A 21,153-nucleotide genomic window follows, 5' to 3' on the forward strand; every position below is an offset into this window, starting at 1 on the left:
CCTGCCAGTTATTGCTTACTTGAAACCGGTAAAACCTTTCATTTTCCCCCGTAATACTATAATTCAATAGAATTTATATTTACCACGCTTATAATTAGTACTATTTACATCAGTGAATGTGGGTTATCAGCGCTAATTATTCAGCAAATGTAAAATCAGATTACTAATAAACAAAGATAATCTACCAAAAAATATCCAAAGGTAAATTTTATGTTTATCTTAATAAAGTTTCATTTTTTTTTACTTTTTTCCATATTTAGGTACATCATTAAATCTTGATATAACGTTTTGTATGAAATTTTGTATTGTTATTTATAAAATAAATATTAATAAAAAAGATAGCAACGTTCGGGGTAATAATGATATGATATTTTACGATAACCGAAAAATACGCTTAACATTTTATTAAAGAGTAATACAAAATAATCTCCTTGTTGAAAAGGTTGTTTATGAAAATAAACCGCTGAAAGAACGAAAAAAATACAAAATTTTAGAAGGCAAAAACAAGGGCAAATCGGCACCAACTCTGTCACGTATTGAGTCGATAATTTAGGAGTGTAAAATGGCTATAAGGAAAAAGATTTTCGTGGTTTTCTCGCACCCCCTAGCAACACTTGAATTCTCCATTCTCGCGAAATATTTTTGGCAATACGTGATACGGTTATAAATTAACGAACTTGCTTTTACACGAAGCGTCGAGCTACTTCCTATATTCCTTTAATTTCGCTCTTTTGGGCATTTATTAAAATACTATACTAGTTTTTATTACCTCTTGACTAATAATAATTTCTTAATTAAAAATTTATTCATCATACTTTTTATTAAGTTCATTCACGCAAAATACTAAACTAAATAATATTTATTTTCTACTACAATTCTGCATATCCATAACTTTTTCGATAATATAAACACTAAAAGTTTAAATATTACTATAGATTAATTATTTATAACAACATAATTGGTTCTATTCAGAAAATGACAATTTTTGATTTCAGCGCCATCTGTTCATATATTCTTGAACCACATTGAGCATTTAAAAATTACCAGTATTGCTTGAAGCACTCTGTCAAATACACCCATCTGTCGGGCAATACTAATATTTCATTGAGAAACTTTTGATGCAAGATTTGTATTTATTTCTGAACACTGAAATAGTCGAATAGTAAATAAATTTATTATAGATATTTATCAGACTATATACTACATAACCGTGAACAATCTTAAGTAATAAAAAATATTAATGATATATAAATGTCATAACAGTTGTTTGACAATTTACGAACCTTGATTTTTGATTCGTTCATAATTTCTGTCAGTGTCAATCCGCGCGAGTGTGGGTGAACGCTCGTTTGTATCGCGGCGTTTTGTATTCAAAATCGAATTGTTTATTATCGCGATAGTATAAAATAACGCCGCTCGACAATTATGAATGTTGTTTCAAAAGATATATAAACGCAGTTAAAAATATTCGCACCGTGTCTGGCTAGTAATAACGTCTTCTCTATTTATTTAATTATGTTACAATAGTGAAAGATGGACGGGAATCTTGGTCGTTAAAAAACGTGTCGTTTTGACGAATTGCTGAAAGTTATATACCCAAAATAAAATAATATTAAGGGTATAAATAATTACAGTAAGTAATACATCATATTGTATATTTTTAAAAAGTAGCGAAATATTTTGCAAACTCCCTTTCGATCGAAGATTTGTAAGATATTTATTGCATGTTTTAATATTTATTATCTCATGGCGTTTATAACTTATCATACTTATGACATTTTTAAACATATAATAAAAATAAGTTTCCTTTTATGACAAATTGATATTGCCTTGATTAGAATACCTTCTGGTCATGATAATAAATTATGTCATGTTTGTACTAACAGAATTGATAAATAACTGAAATTGTTTTCAAGTTAATCTCGTATAAATTGTTATTACGCTCATGAAATTCCCTTTGCTTAGAAATAATTTGATTTAAATACTGTGTTTTTTTTTAAAATGATAAAGATATAATGCATGAGATGTATAAAAAGTTTTTATTAAGATTTTTTAACCTCTGACAGTATACACTTTGTGCCATATTGACTAAATTACTCCTACTATATATACTCTATACTAAATAAGTCTACTAAATAATTTTATGCCTATTATTAAATAAAATGGTTGTAAGGTCATTAAACATACAACTTGTTAGGTAATTTTAATGTAACTTTTTGTGAAAGTTATCTTTTTATCTGCATTATATTTATTTTGGAAAAAAGTTGTTAATTGAAAGAGTACATGATGATGTTTTAATTATGAAATAAGATTTATATATACATACACATTAATATTTATTTATGTACATGCTATACATATATATACCTAATAAGCTTAACATAATATTTATGTTAATTTCCAATATTTGATGTATATGGTTTAAGTCAAATACAACCACCTGATTGGTTATGAGTTTAGTTTAAAAGATTTGAAGTATAAATATGTAGCTTATGTTCTGCCAATTAATGTGTTGCACACCCAATCTAGAAGTTGATGATTTCTGTAATTATAAATAAAATAATGATAAATTAGTAAGAAAAAACATTTTCAAAGTATGGATTACTACATATTAAAATTAATTATTGTTTACTTTCTGTCCATGGACAAAAGAAAACATTAATTGATGTTGTACAGGAAGATTGGGAAAATGTTTAAAAGCTTTAAAGGTTTTTGCTTATAAATGAACCAAATTATACATATTACATTTGATATTTTGATTACATTTACTTATTGAAAGTTTTTATATCTATAATTAATTATTTTGTCTATGCTACATAATCTTGTATGTAATTTTTATAAATGTTGTATATTATTTTTATAGGTAGGCAAATGCAGATATGGCTAGTGATGAGTCCAGTGTTCGAGTTGCAGTCAGGTTTGTACATGTTATTTTTTGACTAAGAATTTTTTATTACATATTTTTATACCAATTATAAAATAAATTGATTTCCCACTAAAATGCACATAACTACTTTATTTTGCTAGTGTAACAATAGCTAGTCTTTCGGCTAATAGCCACTTTGTGTGTTTGAGTCAATTGCGAGAGCAATAACTTATTATACTTAATAAATAAGCTGGAATATTTTTTTTATTTAATTTTGATTCATAAGGTGGCAAGTTATTAATATGTATTGTATACCAAATTATACAATTATGTTAGATTTAAAACAACAGTCAATGTGGCTTGTTTTGGCTAGTAATATACTACTGTATTGTTAAGTATGAATAAAATTTATTTGGGTTTTATTGAGACATATCAAACGCTATAGTCATGAATTTCGTATTTTTAGAGTTTCACCAAAATATATTGAAATGTTGATGATGTTTATGATTATATCATGCCCTTGACATAATTTGCTTTCGTAATTTTGTAAAGAAGAAAGCAAAAATTTTTGAGTATTCTAAATGTTTTAAATTTAAACCAGCTCAGTTTTTTTTGTATTTGTTTAAACAAAAAATTACATTTGAACGTCCTTCAAACAATCGCTAGTGATTTAAAGACAAACATGGCGGAATATGATAAGTTAAACTTTCGGTGTTATTCAATATTTAGATATGACAAACGTGGGATGCAATCGATATTAGCACATTTGCCATTTGATAAACAGAAAAGTAAATGCCACCGCCCACGTAGTGTTAGAGATTGGAAAATTTTATTCGCATTCGTTTTCCTCTGAAATCTTACAGCTGTCGCAATCAATGCATGCAATTATGTCGCATTGAGCATTATCAGCCGGCCTTAATGTTTGAGCCAAAACAAAAATATTATTAATAGATTCACAGTTAAAAATAACAATTTAGTATGTTTTCACTGTTATATAGTTTTTTGATTGATTACAGCTGTGTTTTGCAACCTTTTTTGCCCACCTAAGCCTTTTTAAACTTCATATGACCCTCATGTAGAGTCTGTTTTCGAATTGCCCTCCCTTAGCAATTAAATTAGCTACCCTATGGGGCGTAGGCCCCACGCTGGGAAACGTTGGATTAGTGTTTGTATTTTATAAAGGTAAAAGTTAACTCTTATGACGAATTTTTTAACCGAATAGCGTGAACATCTACATCAGTGACTCCCAAAGTGGTCTATATCGACTCCTAGGGGTTTATGACAACCTGCATGGGGTCTACGTCAGATGTCTTTCGCTGTTGCCTTTTGTTAGATATTACTAAACCAAATTATTTACTTTTTTAATTCATCATCGTCATCATTTCATCCATTGCATATCCACTGCAGGACATAAGCGTCTACCATAAAATTCCAATTAGAATTTAAAAAGATCATCCGTCCATCTTGTGAGTGGACCTCCCGCGCTGCACCTAACGGTCCGTGGTCTTCACTTCAGAACCTTAAGGCTCCGGCGGCTAGCTGTTCTGCGTGCTATGTGACCTGCTCATTGCCACTTCCACTTGCAAATATGCTGGGCTATCGGTTACTTTCGTTCATCTACGGATCCCATGATTTCTGATTCAATCTCGTAAAAAAGTTCATAGTAGAACCCCTCTCCATGGGCGACTGTGTGCTTGCGGCTCAGAGTTAAAGACCAAGTTTCTGTGCCGTAAGTCATCAAGGGTTTCACTACTTAGAAATAACCAAGTCTATACATAGATATTGTTCATTCGCATTGTGAGAACTGACTTTGACGTTGTAATTAAAGATTTTACCATATGGATGTGATAAACGAAAGCAGTTCGAATATTTTTTTTAAAAAACGAATTTCCTCACGATTTTTTATTATGGCTTCCGTTTTTGGAGATCTGTCGTTCACGCCTATAACAACAAAAGTTAATAACATTTTCAGGTTTAAAATTTTAATTTTTTGTTTCATGTGATCTCTTTCAAACATCTTTATTTATCTTTGAGCATCAATCCTGAGGTGTTTGTATATATATATATATATATATATATATATATATATATATAATTATATATATATATATATACATATATATATATATATATATATATATATATATATATATTTCATGGTACTCGTACATAGCTCCAAACGCTCTTCGCGCAAGTGAGGCGTTTATTTAATATGCTCCAACAGAATTCTTTTGGCTTACGTTCAACTTCACGATTCGAGTTAATTTTTTTAAATAAGGTATTGTTCCGAACAAATAACAATAGAATAATGTTTCTTCACATGCACGGAACAGATAAACGTAAATAAACAAAAGACAGAAGGTTAAAAAATTGTCTATCCAATTTTTATTTATATTGAAAATTGAATTTGAGATATACAAGGAGTGTATACAATATAATTGATACAAGAATAAAAGCCTTAAATGTCTAATTGTGTAGCTATTTTTTGGTTAATTCATGTATAGTAACAACCTATCCAAAAATCAATGTTTTCAGAAATAATAAATAACGTTAAGATAATAGAGTAAGAAATCTTTTCAAATTTCGTATAACCAAATATTAAAACTAATAATTGGTCACTATCTGTCTGTACAGATTTTATACTACCAGTAGTTATTGGCCTGTCGAATATCAATAGGAAAAAAAATAATTAATATAACATATTTCAGTGTGATAATTTTATATAGGTGTCTGGAAATGTGTGGAAAAAGCTTGATATATTTTTACTGACAAATAATTTGAATATTTATAGCTGTAAAATCAAAATTATCAAAATAACTTCGCCAAACACCTAGCTTAATGGCTACGCATAACGAGAATAGCTGGGGTACCTGACTGGAGTATGACAACTATTAATAAGAGTACACTACTAAGGAGAGATTCATCTCTTTAAAGCCTTTACATCTGCAACCAATTACCCTATGTAATATGTTTGGTGAATATAGTATAGGTGATGAAATGATAATCAAAACTATATAAATATAAACGATTTTATTTAATCTGTAATTCATATGTCTAATGTCTGCGATAGTAAAAGGTTGGTTCGACAACGAAATGACGTACATGTAAACGTGTCTTGACCTGTAAGACGCACTGTTCGTTTATTAAATAACCGTTCATCTCGAGTGTTTGCGCTGTCGTTTCTCAAGTGGCTACTCGCGAATATTGATTTAGGAATCTGTTTGCGAAGGCGTAAGGAAACCGGCCTCTTTGGCGCGCTATTTGTGTAATATGGGACTGTTGACGGTTGTTACGTCACTGGCCATCTTTATTTAATCGGACGAAGAGTCAATAAACGTGAAATAAAAAGTGAACGTATTTTTAAAATACGCGCGGACAAAAATACTCTAGCCATGTAACACAAAGACGTCAATGTGTTATCTATATTTAAAAAAAGTTAAAAAATATTTTTTTAAAGTATTATATCTCAGTTTATTTATATTTATATACCCACGTTTCGGCTGCTATACAACGAATAGCAATATTATTCAACTTAAAGCAATGTACGAGGGTTCTAAATGCGCTTTGATCTAAGAGTCCACAATAAATTCAACCCCTGATTGTTCTAGATAAAAGCGTTGCTGGAGTTTGTTCCGTTACTTCTCACAGCAGTAACGCTTTCAGAAGTGGTAGATAATAACAAGTCGAAGTTCGGCTTTGAGACAGATTGCTAAACAGACCAAGTCGAAGTCCTCTTGCAGGGATCCTTGACCGTAATTACTCCATAGAGCACACAGAAAGCACACCGAAGCTGTCTAAGACGACGGCGGTCTCCAAATCCGGTGCAATTATAGTATATAGCGGCCTGAGCAGAGGCTTCCTATGGAGTTTTGCTACCTTAAAGGTATTAGGCTAAACGCATTCAGCGCCCTGCCCCCGCGAATTTACAAATGCCATTTGGGAAGCGGAACAAGTCAGGTATAACAAAATAAACTCGTGCGCGATTTTTGACACTTTATCAATATCCTTAAAACAGTGGCAGAGTAATTCTTTACCAAGCTTTATAATCACTTGTAAAATCCTTCACACTTCGTAAGATTTTTCATGTGTATTTTTTAATAAAATTTTGCAATTTATTACATGATTTTTAGAGACATTATAAGGGCGTGTAATAATACCGTACACGGTTGCTCGTAAGTGATACTGATTTTTAGAAGCTAAAAGAAAGGAAAAACTTTATCTTTTTTCGAATGTTAACCTTATGTACATCGCTATTTCATCCTATATTAGATAAAGCTAATACATTGCGAGATCGAATCAAAAATAATGAAATCGGAGTAGAAAAACTAACATCACCAACGTAGCTCGAAGAATTTCTCCTCTGAAGTGTAGCCAATGGCTGATGGGGCCAAAAGGTTCTCGAAAGCCGACCACGAGTCGGTAGATGCGGCGACGGTAGCCCCCCCTCCCCCTCCTCCTCCTCCTCCTCCTCCTCAAGGTGGACCGACGACGTAGTTACGGTCGCTGGATCCGGCAGTGCAGGACCGGACATCATGACGATGTTTGGGGAAAGCCCATGCCTTGTGAGCGTTCATCGGCTGAAAAAAAGAATACATTACATTACAATCACGAAAGATATTATCAAAAATAAAACTGCTACAACGATAAAAACAAAAGTATGGGAAAATATTTTAAATTTGGAATTGTCTTGCGAACAATAGCCGACTGGTAACTGTATCTTATTGTGAAACTTATAATGATTAATGTAAAAAATATTCGATGAAACGTTATTTTAAGTCATTAACTCGAAATTAGACTAGACAATATAATAAGGCGTAAATAGATCGTTTGTTTCAATCGGTCCATTCACAGTTTATCGTACAGAACTAATGCTGACATTCATTGCTACATCCTCCTAATATAGAGAAACAAATGGTATAACAGAGTGATATTTTGACAAAGTGTGTTATTCATTGGTATTAAAGAGGATCTATAAAATGTCTATTTTATGACATTGACTAATGCTGCTTGTCCCTTTGCATTAACAGCTTAATTAGCACAGAAAGCTGCAAGTTTTTATTCTGGACCTGCTTTATAGTAACGAAGTTAGGGGATTCCGCCAGGAGTCTCGATTCCAGCTAATTAGATAAAAGCTCTATGAAATGAATGCAAAGAACTCGCGAAGCCTTTAAAATTTTGTTTTTAAGGCAATTTGGGAAGGCCAAACCTTGGCTAAATCGGTTTTTCTATTGTCTGAATCCCACAATAGAGTGAGCGAAAATGAAGCGATCAAGTGAGGTGATAAATAGCTAAAAAGTGGAAGGATTAGGTAACTCGGCACGGCAAGACGAGAGTAAGAGTCTAGTGTACTCTTCGAGTGAGTGTCTAAAGAGTCAACGGATATCAGCAGCTGTGCTCTCGGCGAAAGAAAATCCGTTCAGATATAACCAGCTTTACTTCATTACCTTAAGCACGTAACAATATGTTTATATAGACATTCCATCGATATGACGGATTTTTGAAATGAAATTTAGAAAAGTACTGGCTATATGAAACAGATATTGATCGCTATTTTATTTTCTTATGAATGTGGACTGACACTGTAACATACAAAAAGGTAAGTAAAATTTTTTTTGAAAATATTTAACGTAAATGTAAGAACGAAGGCACGGAAGTTTTAGTCTGTGGAATATAGATCTATATATTTAAAAAAAATATTGACTAGTTAATCTGTGTGAAAAGTCCGCGTCCGGGGCAATTAAATCGTTGGTTTAATTCACGCTTAACCGTCTTAAACTTTCAGATTCTTTAAAAAAAAAGCGATTGGAAAATTGGCATATTTATATCATCGTTTCATAAAGATGAAAGTATAAATGATGTAGGTTGAACAACTGGTTCTATTGGAAATCCGTGGGACAGGTCTATGTTCAACAGTGGAGGTCGTGCGGCTGAAATAATGATGATGACAATGATGGAATATAAAAAATCGCTCTGCCTATACCCATTACCTATCAACTTTGTGATGATCATGTACAATAATCACGTACCACTGTTTGATGTCGTACAGACATAGCGGGAGTTTCCCCTCAAAAAATGTCACAACAAGAAATATTTTAGGAAAGCGCGCATACACCAGTGATTATGTATTTAATATTTGTATTAATCCATATGCAAGTCACACGAATCTATCAAGTCATTGATGTGGTAATAGGTGATAATTTTTACCTTCTATTAACCTTTCACTGGCTTTCAAAGCTTTATGACCCCTCTTATGAATAAATTGACATACATTTGGCGTCTAATTTCGTCAATCTGTTTGTATGAAAATAGTAAGTGTTAAAGCAATATTTGCGCACGTGTCACATTTGTAGGTGCGTCGGTGGTGTGAGTAATGTTGGTACAATCGAGTACATCGATGTTTATTGTATCGTATGTCTTGTTTCATTCATATGTACACTTAGGTAAAATATTGTTGCAGATTACCGTAAATTATTATTAGATTATACAATTTAACAAAAAAAAGGTTAAGCTTATCTATATATCTATAAAAATGAATGGTTATAGTTCGCAGACCATTCTGTTTTCGCCAACTCATTACGACGAAACTTTTACAGCACCAAAAGAATCAATAGAAAGAGAGAGAGAAATGAATGTGTGTATGTCTGTACTCGGTGGATTCAAAAACGGTGCATCCAATCGCCGTAAAAATTTGGTAAATTTTTATGTATTACCTGGGATAGGTAAGGTTATTGAAAAAGTTTTTTTTTTTTTTTCAATTTATATGTGAGGTATCAAAACTATAATTTTGTTCAGTTTTTATTAGATGCCTAACCCAACCAACAAGCGTAAACGGGTACGCCCATCTAATAAAAAACACTGCTATAAATATAAACGAAGTAAATTTAGAAGATGAGTAGTATTTATGTCATAGAAATAAATATTACAGATCTGGCCCAGTCGACTACTAGTTTTCTCTGCTATAAAATGATGTTGCAAATTTATACTGTTCCAACGAATCTAACAAATGTAAAATTTTGATAATAAAATGCTTTATTACTTTAAAATATTTCCTGTGTATGTGCGCCTGTGTAGCTTCGATAGTGATAGTGTATCACCTCATATATGAATTACCAATAATTTCCAAACTAATAGTCACATAAAACTAATCGATTTTTTTTACCGGACTCTCACTGCTGCCTAAATGGTATTTGCAGATTCCATGCGAATCTCGGGCCTCTACATACTATTATTTTATCAGATTGGGAGGCCGTATAGCTCATAGCTGGCTTAGGTAAACGCTCCATGGGGTGACTAAGTTCAAGGGCTCCCACGAAGGGGAGGTCTGGGCTGTCATGCTTCAATAATACCCGCTTTCCAACTCAAGGGCACCCAAAAAGGCCGAACCTGGGCCTGGCCGGTTGCTATTGCCTGACCAACCAATCCATCTAGTAGAAGTTTAGTTTCTTTGTGGCACTCGTTCCTGGTATTTAGTTAAGTTTAAAGGTCCTTACATGTAGTTGAGTGGAAGTGTCTAAGCGAAGGAAGATATTCCTGTTCACCCAATCCAGTGAAATAAGCAATCTTACGGCGTTAGATACCGAGGTTGCTTGAGCTTAGTTTCTATAAAAAAAGTTTAAGATAGACGCCTCCTGTGTTCTCCACATAAAGTCCAATGAAGCTATAAAATGCAAAAGGCAGAACATATATCAATGAAGACTCGTTCAAATAAAAATCTATATTAAATTAAAAAAATGGTACGAATACAAAATCTAGGAAGTTCCCAAAGTAGGCAGTGCCTGTGTTTTGGAAAACCATTACATCAATAGAACATATTTTCGTGTGGGTGCGCATGTGCAATTAAAGCAGTGGAAAAGAGATAAATTAGATTACAAACGTACTTGTGAAAAACCGAAATTACAATCGTTATATAGAAATATATAATAGAATTAGATAAATAATAGATAATGAATATAACTTAAATAAATATAAGAATTATAAAATAAAGAACTAAATAAAATTTTTGAATTGTGTTCTAGAGAGAAGGCGAAAGAAGAGAGTAGGTGTATAACATGTGACAAGGTAGAGAAAGCAAAAGAATGAAAGGACAACGGAGGAATGAATGAAAGAGCTTAAAAAAGAGAAAAGAAAAGAGTGAAAATTTTAAAAGAAAATTGTGTAACAATTATCGTAAATAATTTCTCTCCTTACACATGCTCCCTGCACGAAAAAAATTGGTGAAGCAAAAGGTTAAATTATTATATTCATGACTAGGAATAAATTATTTTAAAAATTATTTTCTTCATTAGTGACTAAAAAAGTACTTTTATACTTTTTTACTCGACTGAAAATCAAACCCGAAACACAAAGTCGTTATACGCAGTAGTACACCTAGCGGTGACGTATTAATAGATATATATCATCCGGTTCTCCGAGAATATACATTTTCTTTGTGTTGAATATTTTTGTGTTCTATAGATAACGTCGAGGTTGTTGACCTCGAACTATGATGTTTAATTTACATTTCTTATCAATCTGTTTTATAGTGCAATCATAATATACCCTCATTTACATTTGCCTAATTAGGTACACATACATTTTCTATTTTAAATAGTTTTTAATTGTGATAAGTTCTAGTATTGCCTATCGATTTTCTTATCAAAATGACGCAATAACTGATAACGGCTCACACCGTTGCAATAATTCAGATCTTAGTATTTTATCCTCCTCCTTGTTCTTGTTTTACTGTATGATATATCTAGTCTTTATTCAACATTTAGTGTAATAACAATCTTCTAGTTACCACTTTGATAAATCGTCTCCTAAAAGTTTATTAAAAATTGACTTATAGTTTTGTAAATACAAAAGAAGATTGCATTGTGATATTATATTATGGTACGCACCGGACGCTGCTGCCCATCCTCTGGAAACTTGTTTATGAGCAGTGGTACTCCTATATAATAATCCATAAAATGTGAATTATACATAAGATTGTGTACCGGGAATCGAACTCGACAAGCTTGCATTATTCTAACCACTAATAACTAAGAATGCATTACATACAAACCAATGTTGAGAGTAACTTCTATTTATTCAGTCGGTTACACAGATGACGATCTTGACTAACTGTCTCTTATTTCCTGTGGATTGTTACCACGTTCCACGGTTTCCTCTTCTTCTGACAGTCTTGAAAAAGGCTTCTCTTTATCTGACCTTTTCCAAAAAGAGATTTATAGGCAATTTCTCGTTTAAATATGACGTTGATGAAAACAGAAGACGTCGTGATAACATTAAGTGCTGCGGTGTAGCAGGAAGCTTATTTTTATAAATAATCATTGTTAATTTTCAAAACATTAATGGATAATATGTTCATTTTAAAACACGCGACAGAGTAATAGCTTTTGACAATACGGAGTCTGTCGGGACAGCTAGTAATACACACATAAATATTTCAAAACATTACGACTTCGTTTTTGACCGCAGGATAATGACCTGTCTTGACAGTGTCCACTATTTATTTATTTTTGTGTTATAATCAATGGTTTTAGAAATAATAAATGACGTAATGATAATGTAGTAAGAAAAGGCGTTGTCAAAATGCAGATTGCTGTATATTAAAATTAGATATTGTTTAATGTCTATCCCTGCAGCTTTGTACTACCAGAAGTTATTAGCACATACACCAAAAGTTATGTAATATTTACTTAGCATTAGAACATATGAAGTTAGTTTTGGATGCGAAACTAAAATGCTTTACTTTGACGAGTGTTAACAGGATTGAGAATATACATATATCAACCATTACCTACGGTAGATGTTATTTGGATATATTTTTCGTAAAAGTTACTTGATTTTATAAATTAACTCAAAAAATACACTCAAGTAGGCGTTTGCAACATAATATTCATGTATATTTTAGAAGGATGCGGTGACCACTAATTTTTGTGGATTTAAGATCGCAGATAGCGGATTCGATTCTTCTGAATTTATGATAATTCTGCACACTTATTGCCATGACATCGTAATTAATCGACGGATTTTTTTAATAAGAATATTGTATCGCATCAGACAGATTTTTTTAAAACTTCTTCCATTATTAATACATTAAAATAGCATGAATTTAAATTTGTTATCTATATTAACATACATATAGATTGCAAACAAATTGGACCAATAGGTTTTAATAACAAAATATGTTAAATTGATAGTTATTTAAAAAGATATTTTTATATCTATAATAAGCCAATATGAAATAATTTCATTCAGAACAGTAATAGTTCTCTTTCAAAAATATTATTGTTTTGCACGTGTTCATTGATGAATGTTAAAAAATTACTAATACATTTTTGGTGAAGATGATATTAAATGTGACATTGACGACTCTATAGTTTTTAAGTTATTTCCAAACAGGAATTGGTGAAGTACAACAACTCGCACAAGTTTGCGTGGAACGTTAGTTTAATGTATGCGAATAAATTTGCAGCCAAGCACGTGTCGCGCCTATTACATCGTTTACGGTAGTTGTCTGTTATTGGCTTTATACAGACGTCACTATGGCGAAACTGGTCTTGTCCTGTACAAGTTCAAGTATTCAATGCATTTTTCTTGCGCAACACGCCCATATTTAGTCCTAGTCTTAAATGGACGCTATAATAGTTACCCTAGTATTCTTATCCGCATAGTTCAGGGGTTCCCAAACTTTCATGTGTTTATTTAATTGTTGAAATACAAATTATTCTATATTACGTTTAAAATGCCTGAAATAATAACCTAAAAATTACAATGAGTAATTTTATTATTCAGGGTTATACAACCATCATATGGAAATAAGAATGTAACGGGTAATCGAAGTCTATTTTATACGGGGCGGTTTAAGTATTAGAAAAGCGAAAAGGCACTATAGTAAGAGAATCACCAGAGGGCCAGAATACTCGTATTAATAGTAGTAATGTAAAATTAATAGTAATATCTATGTTATTGCATTGTCATCGAAAGTATAAATAATTTAGAGACCAAATTTTGGAGTCTTGCGGGCCACTGGTTGACAACTACTGGTATAGTTAAACCTCTCCGTAAAGGTGTGTCGCATTTCTATCTGATAACGGATACCTTGCCGTATAAAGCAATGGTTTGATCTTGAATTGGAATACGGTTTTCACATTTAGTTTGTAACAAAGTATAAAAAAAATTATTAAGTTATGACATAAAGAGGTAAGAACGCTTTTATATTGATAGAAAAAAGATATTGTCTATTTGAAATTGAACAATTGTAAAATAATACAAAAACTTTTGTTAGTTGCGTACAATATATATATATATATATATATATATATATATATATATATATATATATATATATATATATATATATATTACTAACAATTTATCTCAAACGGGAATACAATAATAATCTACCTAACTAACCGTACTTTATAGGAACAACAACAATGGTGGTCATTTGCAAAGGAATACTCAAATGAAAATATGTTACCATATTTCATTGTTCTGTATCTAAAAGGCTATGATCCTGTTATATATGTCCAAAGGAATTATATATCTTGTTTATTAATATAATAATGTGTGCAAAAATGATGAATTTGTTTTTAAAATAAAATTCTTTATTTATGCTTCCAAATCAATTACATCCTCTTCAACGCCAACGCTTTTACAAGTTCTCAAAACAGAGGCAATAGTCTTTACGGTAAAGCCTTCAAAACATTCTTCGATTCGGGTTTTACCTCTTCAGTCGTAACGTCAAAACGGCGTTCCTGCAACTTTTGCAGGCGAATACGGTAGTTGCAGAACGATATAAGTAGTGTTTGGTCAAATTAAAATCGCGAAGACCTAATACGGTATGACATCGATCAATCTAGACTTGACGCATTTGAGTCATAAAACATACTTCAAAATATTTTGGGCTGTGCCAAATGGTATTCCAACACCATCTGAGAAGTCTCTAGTTGTCAATGAACGATTTTCAAGCACCAAATCTTTGATGTTTTAGTGGCCATCATCGGTTTTAAATATCCGATCAAGCAAATAACAAATCAAGCGCTTTTACAAATCTTAGAGTCGTGTTGTCGCCTATGAAGCGTTTCACTGAGAGTTTAGTTCAAGGCCTCTGTATAAAAACACCATGATGAAGTCATCGCTAAGGTCGTACTTAGATTTCCGATAAACTTGAATAAAATGTTTAGATATTCTTATTAACGGAATCGTTGATATGAATAATAGTAAAAGTAATCATTACAATTGATTACTTTTACATTAATTCAGAATTTTTTTCATTTCTGTTTCTTCGTTCTCTCTATGGCAAGTGCAATTTAAGTTACTTTAAACTTTTTATTTATTACTGTATTCATAATTGTGTTATACTGTATTTATTATAAGTATATATTATTTAAAAACCAAAGAAATAAATAAATGTAAATATAGAATCCAGGAGAGCCGATGAAAGCGAAGCGATGTATATCTATATATATATATATATATATATATGGAAAATAATGGGGAGAAAAGATAGGTAATGTGAACGAGTGAAGAAAGACGAATGTAAGATGAGAATGAATATAAAAGATTACATGAAAAAATTATTATATAAAAGATCCTTTCTCATACATGATGGGGACGAGAGACCGTCGCAAAAACTGGGCCATATAGGTAAATAAAGTATATATGAAGAAATTTATGTATATATGAATGTTGATGTAAGTTTGTTTGTCTATATGTATATGAAAATTACCCACTACTTATCCCGCTTATATTTTCATACTATGGTTGTCTGGAAAATATTGGCTAGTGTGTTAAGACCGCCCATTGTACTTTTTTTTTACTATTATGCAACTATGTATATATTTTATAGCTTATACAATAAAGAGTATTATATTTATTTAAATTATTTTTATTATTGTGACTATTAGTTAGAAATCCATTGTTACAAGTATAAAAATATACAGATAGCCTAGGATTGAATATGGCACTGTCCACAAAATTTTCACGGATTACTTTATATCATGGATGCACAGATCGCGGCCCGACAACAAAAATAATACTCGTACATTCGAAAAATATTGAATTCTATTCCAGAATAAAACCAAAAAAATTTAATTACCTATATTTCTGGCGGCCGGCCCGCCATCGGTTCATGATTTGCCCGAGTGGCCCCTAGTCTTAATAAGTCTGTGAAACCATGCTTTATATACAAAGATTTGCATTAAGTATTCTCGCGCGTTATGAAAAAATTATAATTTATTTTTAAATATTGTTCCAAAGCGAATACATAAACATTCTTATTTTTAAGGAGTTTAAGCAATTATGCACATTTAGCCATATTTGCAGCACGTTTAATTATAGCAAGGAGTAGGTCGCCTCCTGTCCAATTTTTGACCCTGTGCACAGCATTTGTTTTTTGAATATATTAATTAATTCTGGACAATTCAACTTTACAGCAAGCGTCTTGACTTCAATGTTCATAACTTGTATTTACTTTAATGCTTCATACGGTGTCATAAAAATATGTCGTACGTATTATGTTACGTATATAGGTCCGACATCAGTTATCTACGACACGAAATCCGACCTTAAATGTGTAAAAACATATTCAAAATCATAGTCTTATTGACCACTTGTTCTGGTTTCAAGTAGAGGTTCGCCGTAAAAAAAAATTGTCTTAATACATTTATTTGGATTGAAATCTATTCAACGTGATACGACGCTGTGACGTAACCGCACGTCGCGTTGCATTATTCACGTGTTTATTGTTTACAATTCACGTGTTCATTGGATGTAAACATTTGTCATCGGGCAGTAATGTTGTGACAGCACTGTAAGAAGAGGAAGCGATGGGAACAGTTGATCGAGCTGCAAACGGTTACGTGCGTTCCTTGGGGGTATTTATGGGCCTGGAAATAAGCCCGTGTGATTATATATAATGATTATCAATATATTTCTAATATAAATCATACGTACACAAACAAGCTTAAACAAATGCAAATCAAGCGTACAGGCCAGTGTGACAGTGCAGTAGACTTATCTGGGATTAGATAAGCAGTTAAATATAATATGGTTCATATAAAAATATAAAGAAAAATATAGACATGATAAGTAAAAAGTAAGAGATAAGTATATGGTATAAGATTATATACGTAATTAGATTATATATTTGTTTATATATTTCGATTATAAAAGAAAACAGATTATTTATTATAAAATGTGAAGGTTTTAAAAATGTACGATAGCAGGAAGGAAAGTCAGTTTGCCCAATGCCTTTAATATCTTAGTAAAGGTGGAATGCATATGCACTAATAATGCACTCTCATATGAGTAGGTTGTGCTAAAAGAAACTCCGCCCACACTATTGAAGTTACAAAGGAAATGGCAGAGAAGAAAATCATTACATTGAACCAAAGGGAGAAAAATAGGAAGGATAAAAAAAATTATGCTCACACTTTATTTTACAATACATTCAGTCTTACAAGTAGTAAAGCGTAAGAAGATCTAATAATACCATAACTAAAAAAATATCTCTTTTTCATAAGTTAGAGAACACAAAATTAAAAGAAAAAATCCAAACATCAACTTAAAACAATTGAATGTTTATGTCTTGTTTTGTCTTCCGATTTACGAAAGAGGTTTTAGGCGCAGCAAAATAATCAAGCGTGCTCGAGTATTGAGTCGCAGAAATGAAATGTAAAAAATTAATTTAAATTTTAATGTCCAGCTGTCGTTCCGGAATGGAGATGTTTCTCATACTAATTACATTTAGCTGATGCTTCTACTCGTCAGACATGAGAACAAATGTAACGTGGCCGTGGAAGAAATAAGTTTTTTCGTCCTTTATAAGAGAAAATTTGCAGTAAAATTTCTATAGTCGTATTTTTTGAACCTAGCTAGTATAGAATATATAATGTATTATATTTTAAACTCGCTATGCCCGCGATTTCGTTCGCGTCGAATTTTATATAAAAAAAAATGGTTTCTGAGGTCAAAGATTTTCGACAAACGACGAGGTCAATGCAGCTGTAGACGCATATTTTGACTCTAAGGAAGAATAATTTTTTTTCAACGGTCTAAATGCTTGGAAGGGGAGGTGGCAAAAGTATATTGAACTTGATGGTAATTATGTAGAAAAATAAAAATATAACTGATTTAGTATGTGTTTATTTTCTTAGTTAGGCCGAGTACTTTTCAATCCACCCTCGTAACTAAAAGCTAATTTATGTTTTATCATCTAAGAACATTGCTTAAGCAAGAGACTGCTGTTACCATTCTTATCCCGTTATTTCATATTAATTTTGTTTGAACAAATAAATATGAGTTATGCTTTTTGAACGTTTATTGGTATTGTTCTAATTTTTTTTAACAAGTTATCAGATAAAATATGTATAGATAAATATCTTATCAGAAATAAATATAGATTCACATTTTATGTAAGTAATCTCGTATTTTGAAATATCTATAGTAATAGCGATATATAATTTAAGCTAGTACTTAGCGGAAGGTTTATTACAACAGCTTTAATCCGGGCTTCAAATGTATAAATTCAGTTCTGTTGATAATTATTGCTTATGTCTTTCTTTATTTGTTATTTGGGTTATATGTTTTTGGGGCTTCTTGTTCAACCACTCATGGGTGGACAGGGTAACGATATAATTTTTCATGTAATTTTAATTACTTCCCATGCTCATCTTTCGTATTTTTCAATGTTGATTCAATGATTCAATATCTTTCATTCCTTTCCATACGTCGCCTTACCAGCACAACTTACACCATTTTTCGTTCATTATTTTTATAATTTATCCAAAAATGCGTTTTTTTTTAAATTATTAATTATCATTTTACTATCGATTTCGCATTTAATAATGTGACTATTTGTGTGTAAAGTGATGAATCCTCATTTATCATCAATATTATTCTTCGATGAGGGAAAGTAACCGATATGTCGCAGCTGATTGGCAAGTTGGAGCATCAGTAAGCAAGCCAATTAGCGCACAGAACAGATAGCCTCAGGGAGTTTAATGTTCTGGAGTGAGAACTACAAACCGGCGAGTGGAATCTAGGACTTCCACTCACAAAGTGGACAGGCGACTTTATTAAAGTCGTCGGAAGTTTCTGGATACAAGTCGTTTTCTACCGGTCCCATTGGAAATCTATAACGGAAGCCTGTGTCCAGCGGTGTACATCATACGGCTGAAACGATGATGGTAATTGATTTATCTTTGAATTTACTATTCGATCGTTTTAAGCGAAAGTTTCGTGTAATTGGAGTAAACATCGCTGGTACATTCCTTTTTATCACGTCGACGTCGTCGTTTCAACCCATAGACGTTTACTGTTTAATCGCCACACGTAGCAGACGGATTGGCGATATGGTATGCAGATGACGCTGCCGATTTGGAAAATGCTTGTGAGCAGTGGCAATCATATATAATTATGCACAGTTGTGAATTATGTGAGATTGCGTACCGGGAATTGAACCCATGACCTACGGTCGCAAGTCTCAGTCCTCTACCGCTGGCCTGTCACTGCTCATACCGACATACTTTGCGTGCATTTGAATCTCTTGGAGTGCCAACGAAAGATCGCCTGCCAAAATTGATTTAATATTTTTCTGCACAAACTTTATATCATCATCTTTAATTTTTCTTTTGCTATTATCAATGTTTTGGGATTAATAATTTAACTAAAAATATATATAAAAAGACTTCGTAAAAACACACAGTATGGATTTTTTATTACAAGGAAACTTCGCTAGTCTATTACACAATGCAAAAAAATTGTTTGCGTAACAAAAAATTATGTTTATTTATCGTATACGATTTTAAATTTGCATTTGTGTAGAATACAATTGTGTTATGTTCGATTAATTTCATATTTACCATGTTTAATTCTTCAAATTTTGATATTTGTAACTTAAATTTTAGCAATTTTATAGAAGTCCGTATACCGAATGGCCTACATAGCTAGCACAGCGTAAAGACCGGTAGAAATGCTCTGTCCGACCGGCTCTGCTGTGACTGAGCTGAGTTTTTGTTTTTATTATTGTTGTGTTGTGTTTTTCTTAATTTCTTATTGTTACAATATTAACAAACTTAGGTTTAATTATAAAAAAATTCTAATTCTCGTATCCAATAATACCGTAAGTACAAGTGCGCTTTGTACTTATAGTAAATTTACATTATGATAATAGTGATCATTGTTATCAGATAGATCATTGCAAATTAGTAAAGCCGTGTTCACATTTACCAGTTGAATTGCTTATCTTCAGATTACGGACGCATCTTTTGTCTATTTTAAAAATGATATCTCTAAAATACTTGTCTCAAGAATTGAGGATCAATCAAGTGATTGGGTATTTTCATGTTGAATTATACAGGGTGTTTGACATAATATCACGTCATTGTCCTTTCATCCTTCACCCGGTGCATGCTAAGTTGATAAATTTAATTTTAGATCAATATATATAGGTATATTATATATGTCTATATATTATATAGGTATATATATTTTGATATATATATATGTATATAGATATAGATCTAGCTAATCCCGCAAACGTAATTTTGCAAAAGAAAATTTAATTAACAAACAAAAAATAAGGGTTGATCGTAAAGTGAAAATTTAGAGTTGTATGTATTTTTGTGTGCTGTATCATAAAAAATTAAAAACAAAAAAAGGTCATGAAAAAATTAAAAAAAATTTTAAGGATGGACAACCCTTATCACTTAGGGGTATGGAAAATAGATAGTAGCCGATTCTCAGACCTACTGAATACGCATATAAAATTTGGTAACAATCGGTCAAGCCGTTTCGGAGGAGTTGTGACAAGGAAATTTTATATATTAGATATAATGTATACATAGATAGGTATATATTTATGTATCTATTTACAACTTTATTGTTGGTTCATAAGGGAAAGGTTATTTAAAATTTATTAGTTATCTCATTAAAGATTTGAAGAGCTGGTTAAAAATTTGAAATTAGTGAACTTTAGTGTACACTAGACTCTGTTGTTTCTAATAGCCGAATAGAAATTTGCACTCGCTTCTCGAGACGGCGTTTCGCGATTAACACTATTTAACAATGACTTTCTTCGCATTAGTACTCTAATCTGGAGCGCCAATTACGTTTTCTTTAATAACATACGCTTTAAAAACGTATCCAGAGATTTACTGGCGTTAAAAGTAATATGAAATTATCCTGTTGTCTCTTAATCGAAAGACAGACGTATAAAGACAAATAAGAAATGAGAAACCACGCTATTTCTTTGTTGAATTATATATGACATTAGCTGTCTCAACAGACTTCATATT

General features: G+C 31.8%; 1 protein-coding gene across 1 annotated transcript in view; it reads left to right on the plus strand.

Moving 5' to 3' along the window:
• Nucleotides 1–1,337: 1,337 nt before the first annotated feature.
• Nucleotides 1,338–21,153, plus strand: part of Klp31E (kinesin-like protein 31E) — a 106,017-nt gene continuing 86,201 nt past the window's right edge. The window contains exons 1-2 of the mRNA XM_068770067.1: nt 1,338–1,633; nt 2,864–2,917. Of these exons, the coding sequence (XP_068626168.1) occupies nt 2,880–2,917 (38 nt within the window). The 5' untranslated portion in view covers nt 1,338–1,633; nt 2,864–2,879. The remainder of the gene's footprint in view (nt 1,634–2,863; nt 2,918–21,153) is intronic.

Source organism: Battus philenor, unplaced genomic scaffold (assembly GCF_028537555.1).
Source record: "Battus philenor isolate CCGP_79_NKW_IND1 unplaced genomic scaffold, ilBatPhil1.0.hap1 SCAF_3, whole genome shotgun sequence".
NCBI classification, from domain to species: Eukaryota; Metazoa; Arthropoda; class Insecta; order Lepidoptera; family Papilionidae; genus Battus; species Battus philenor.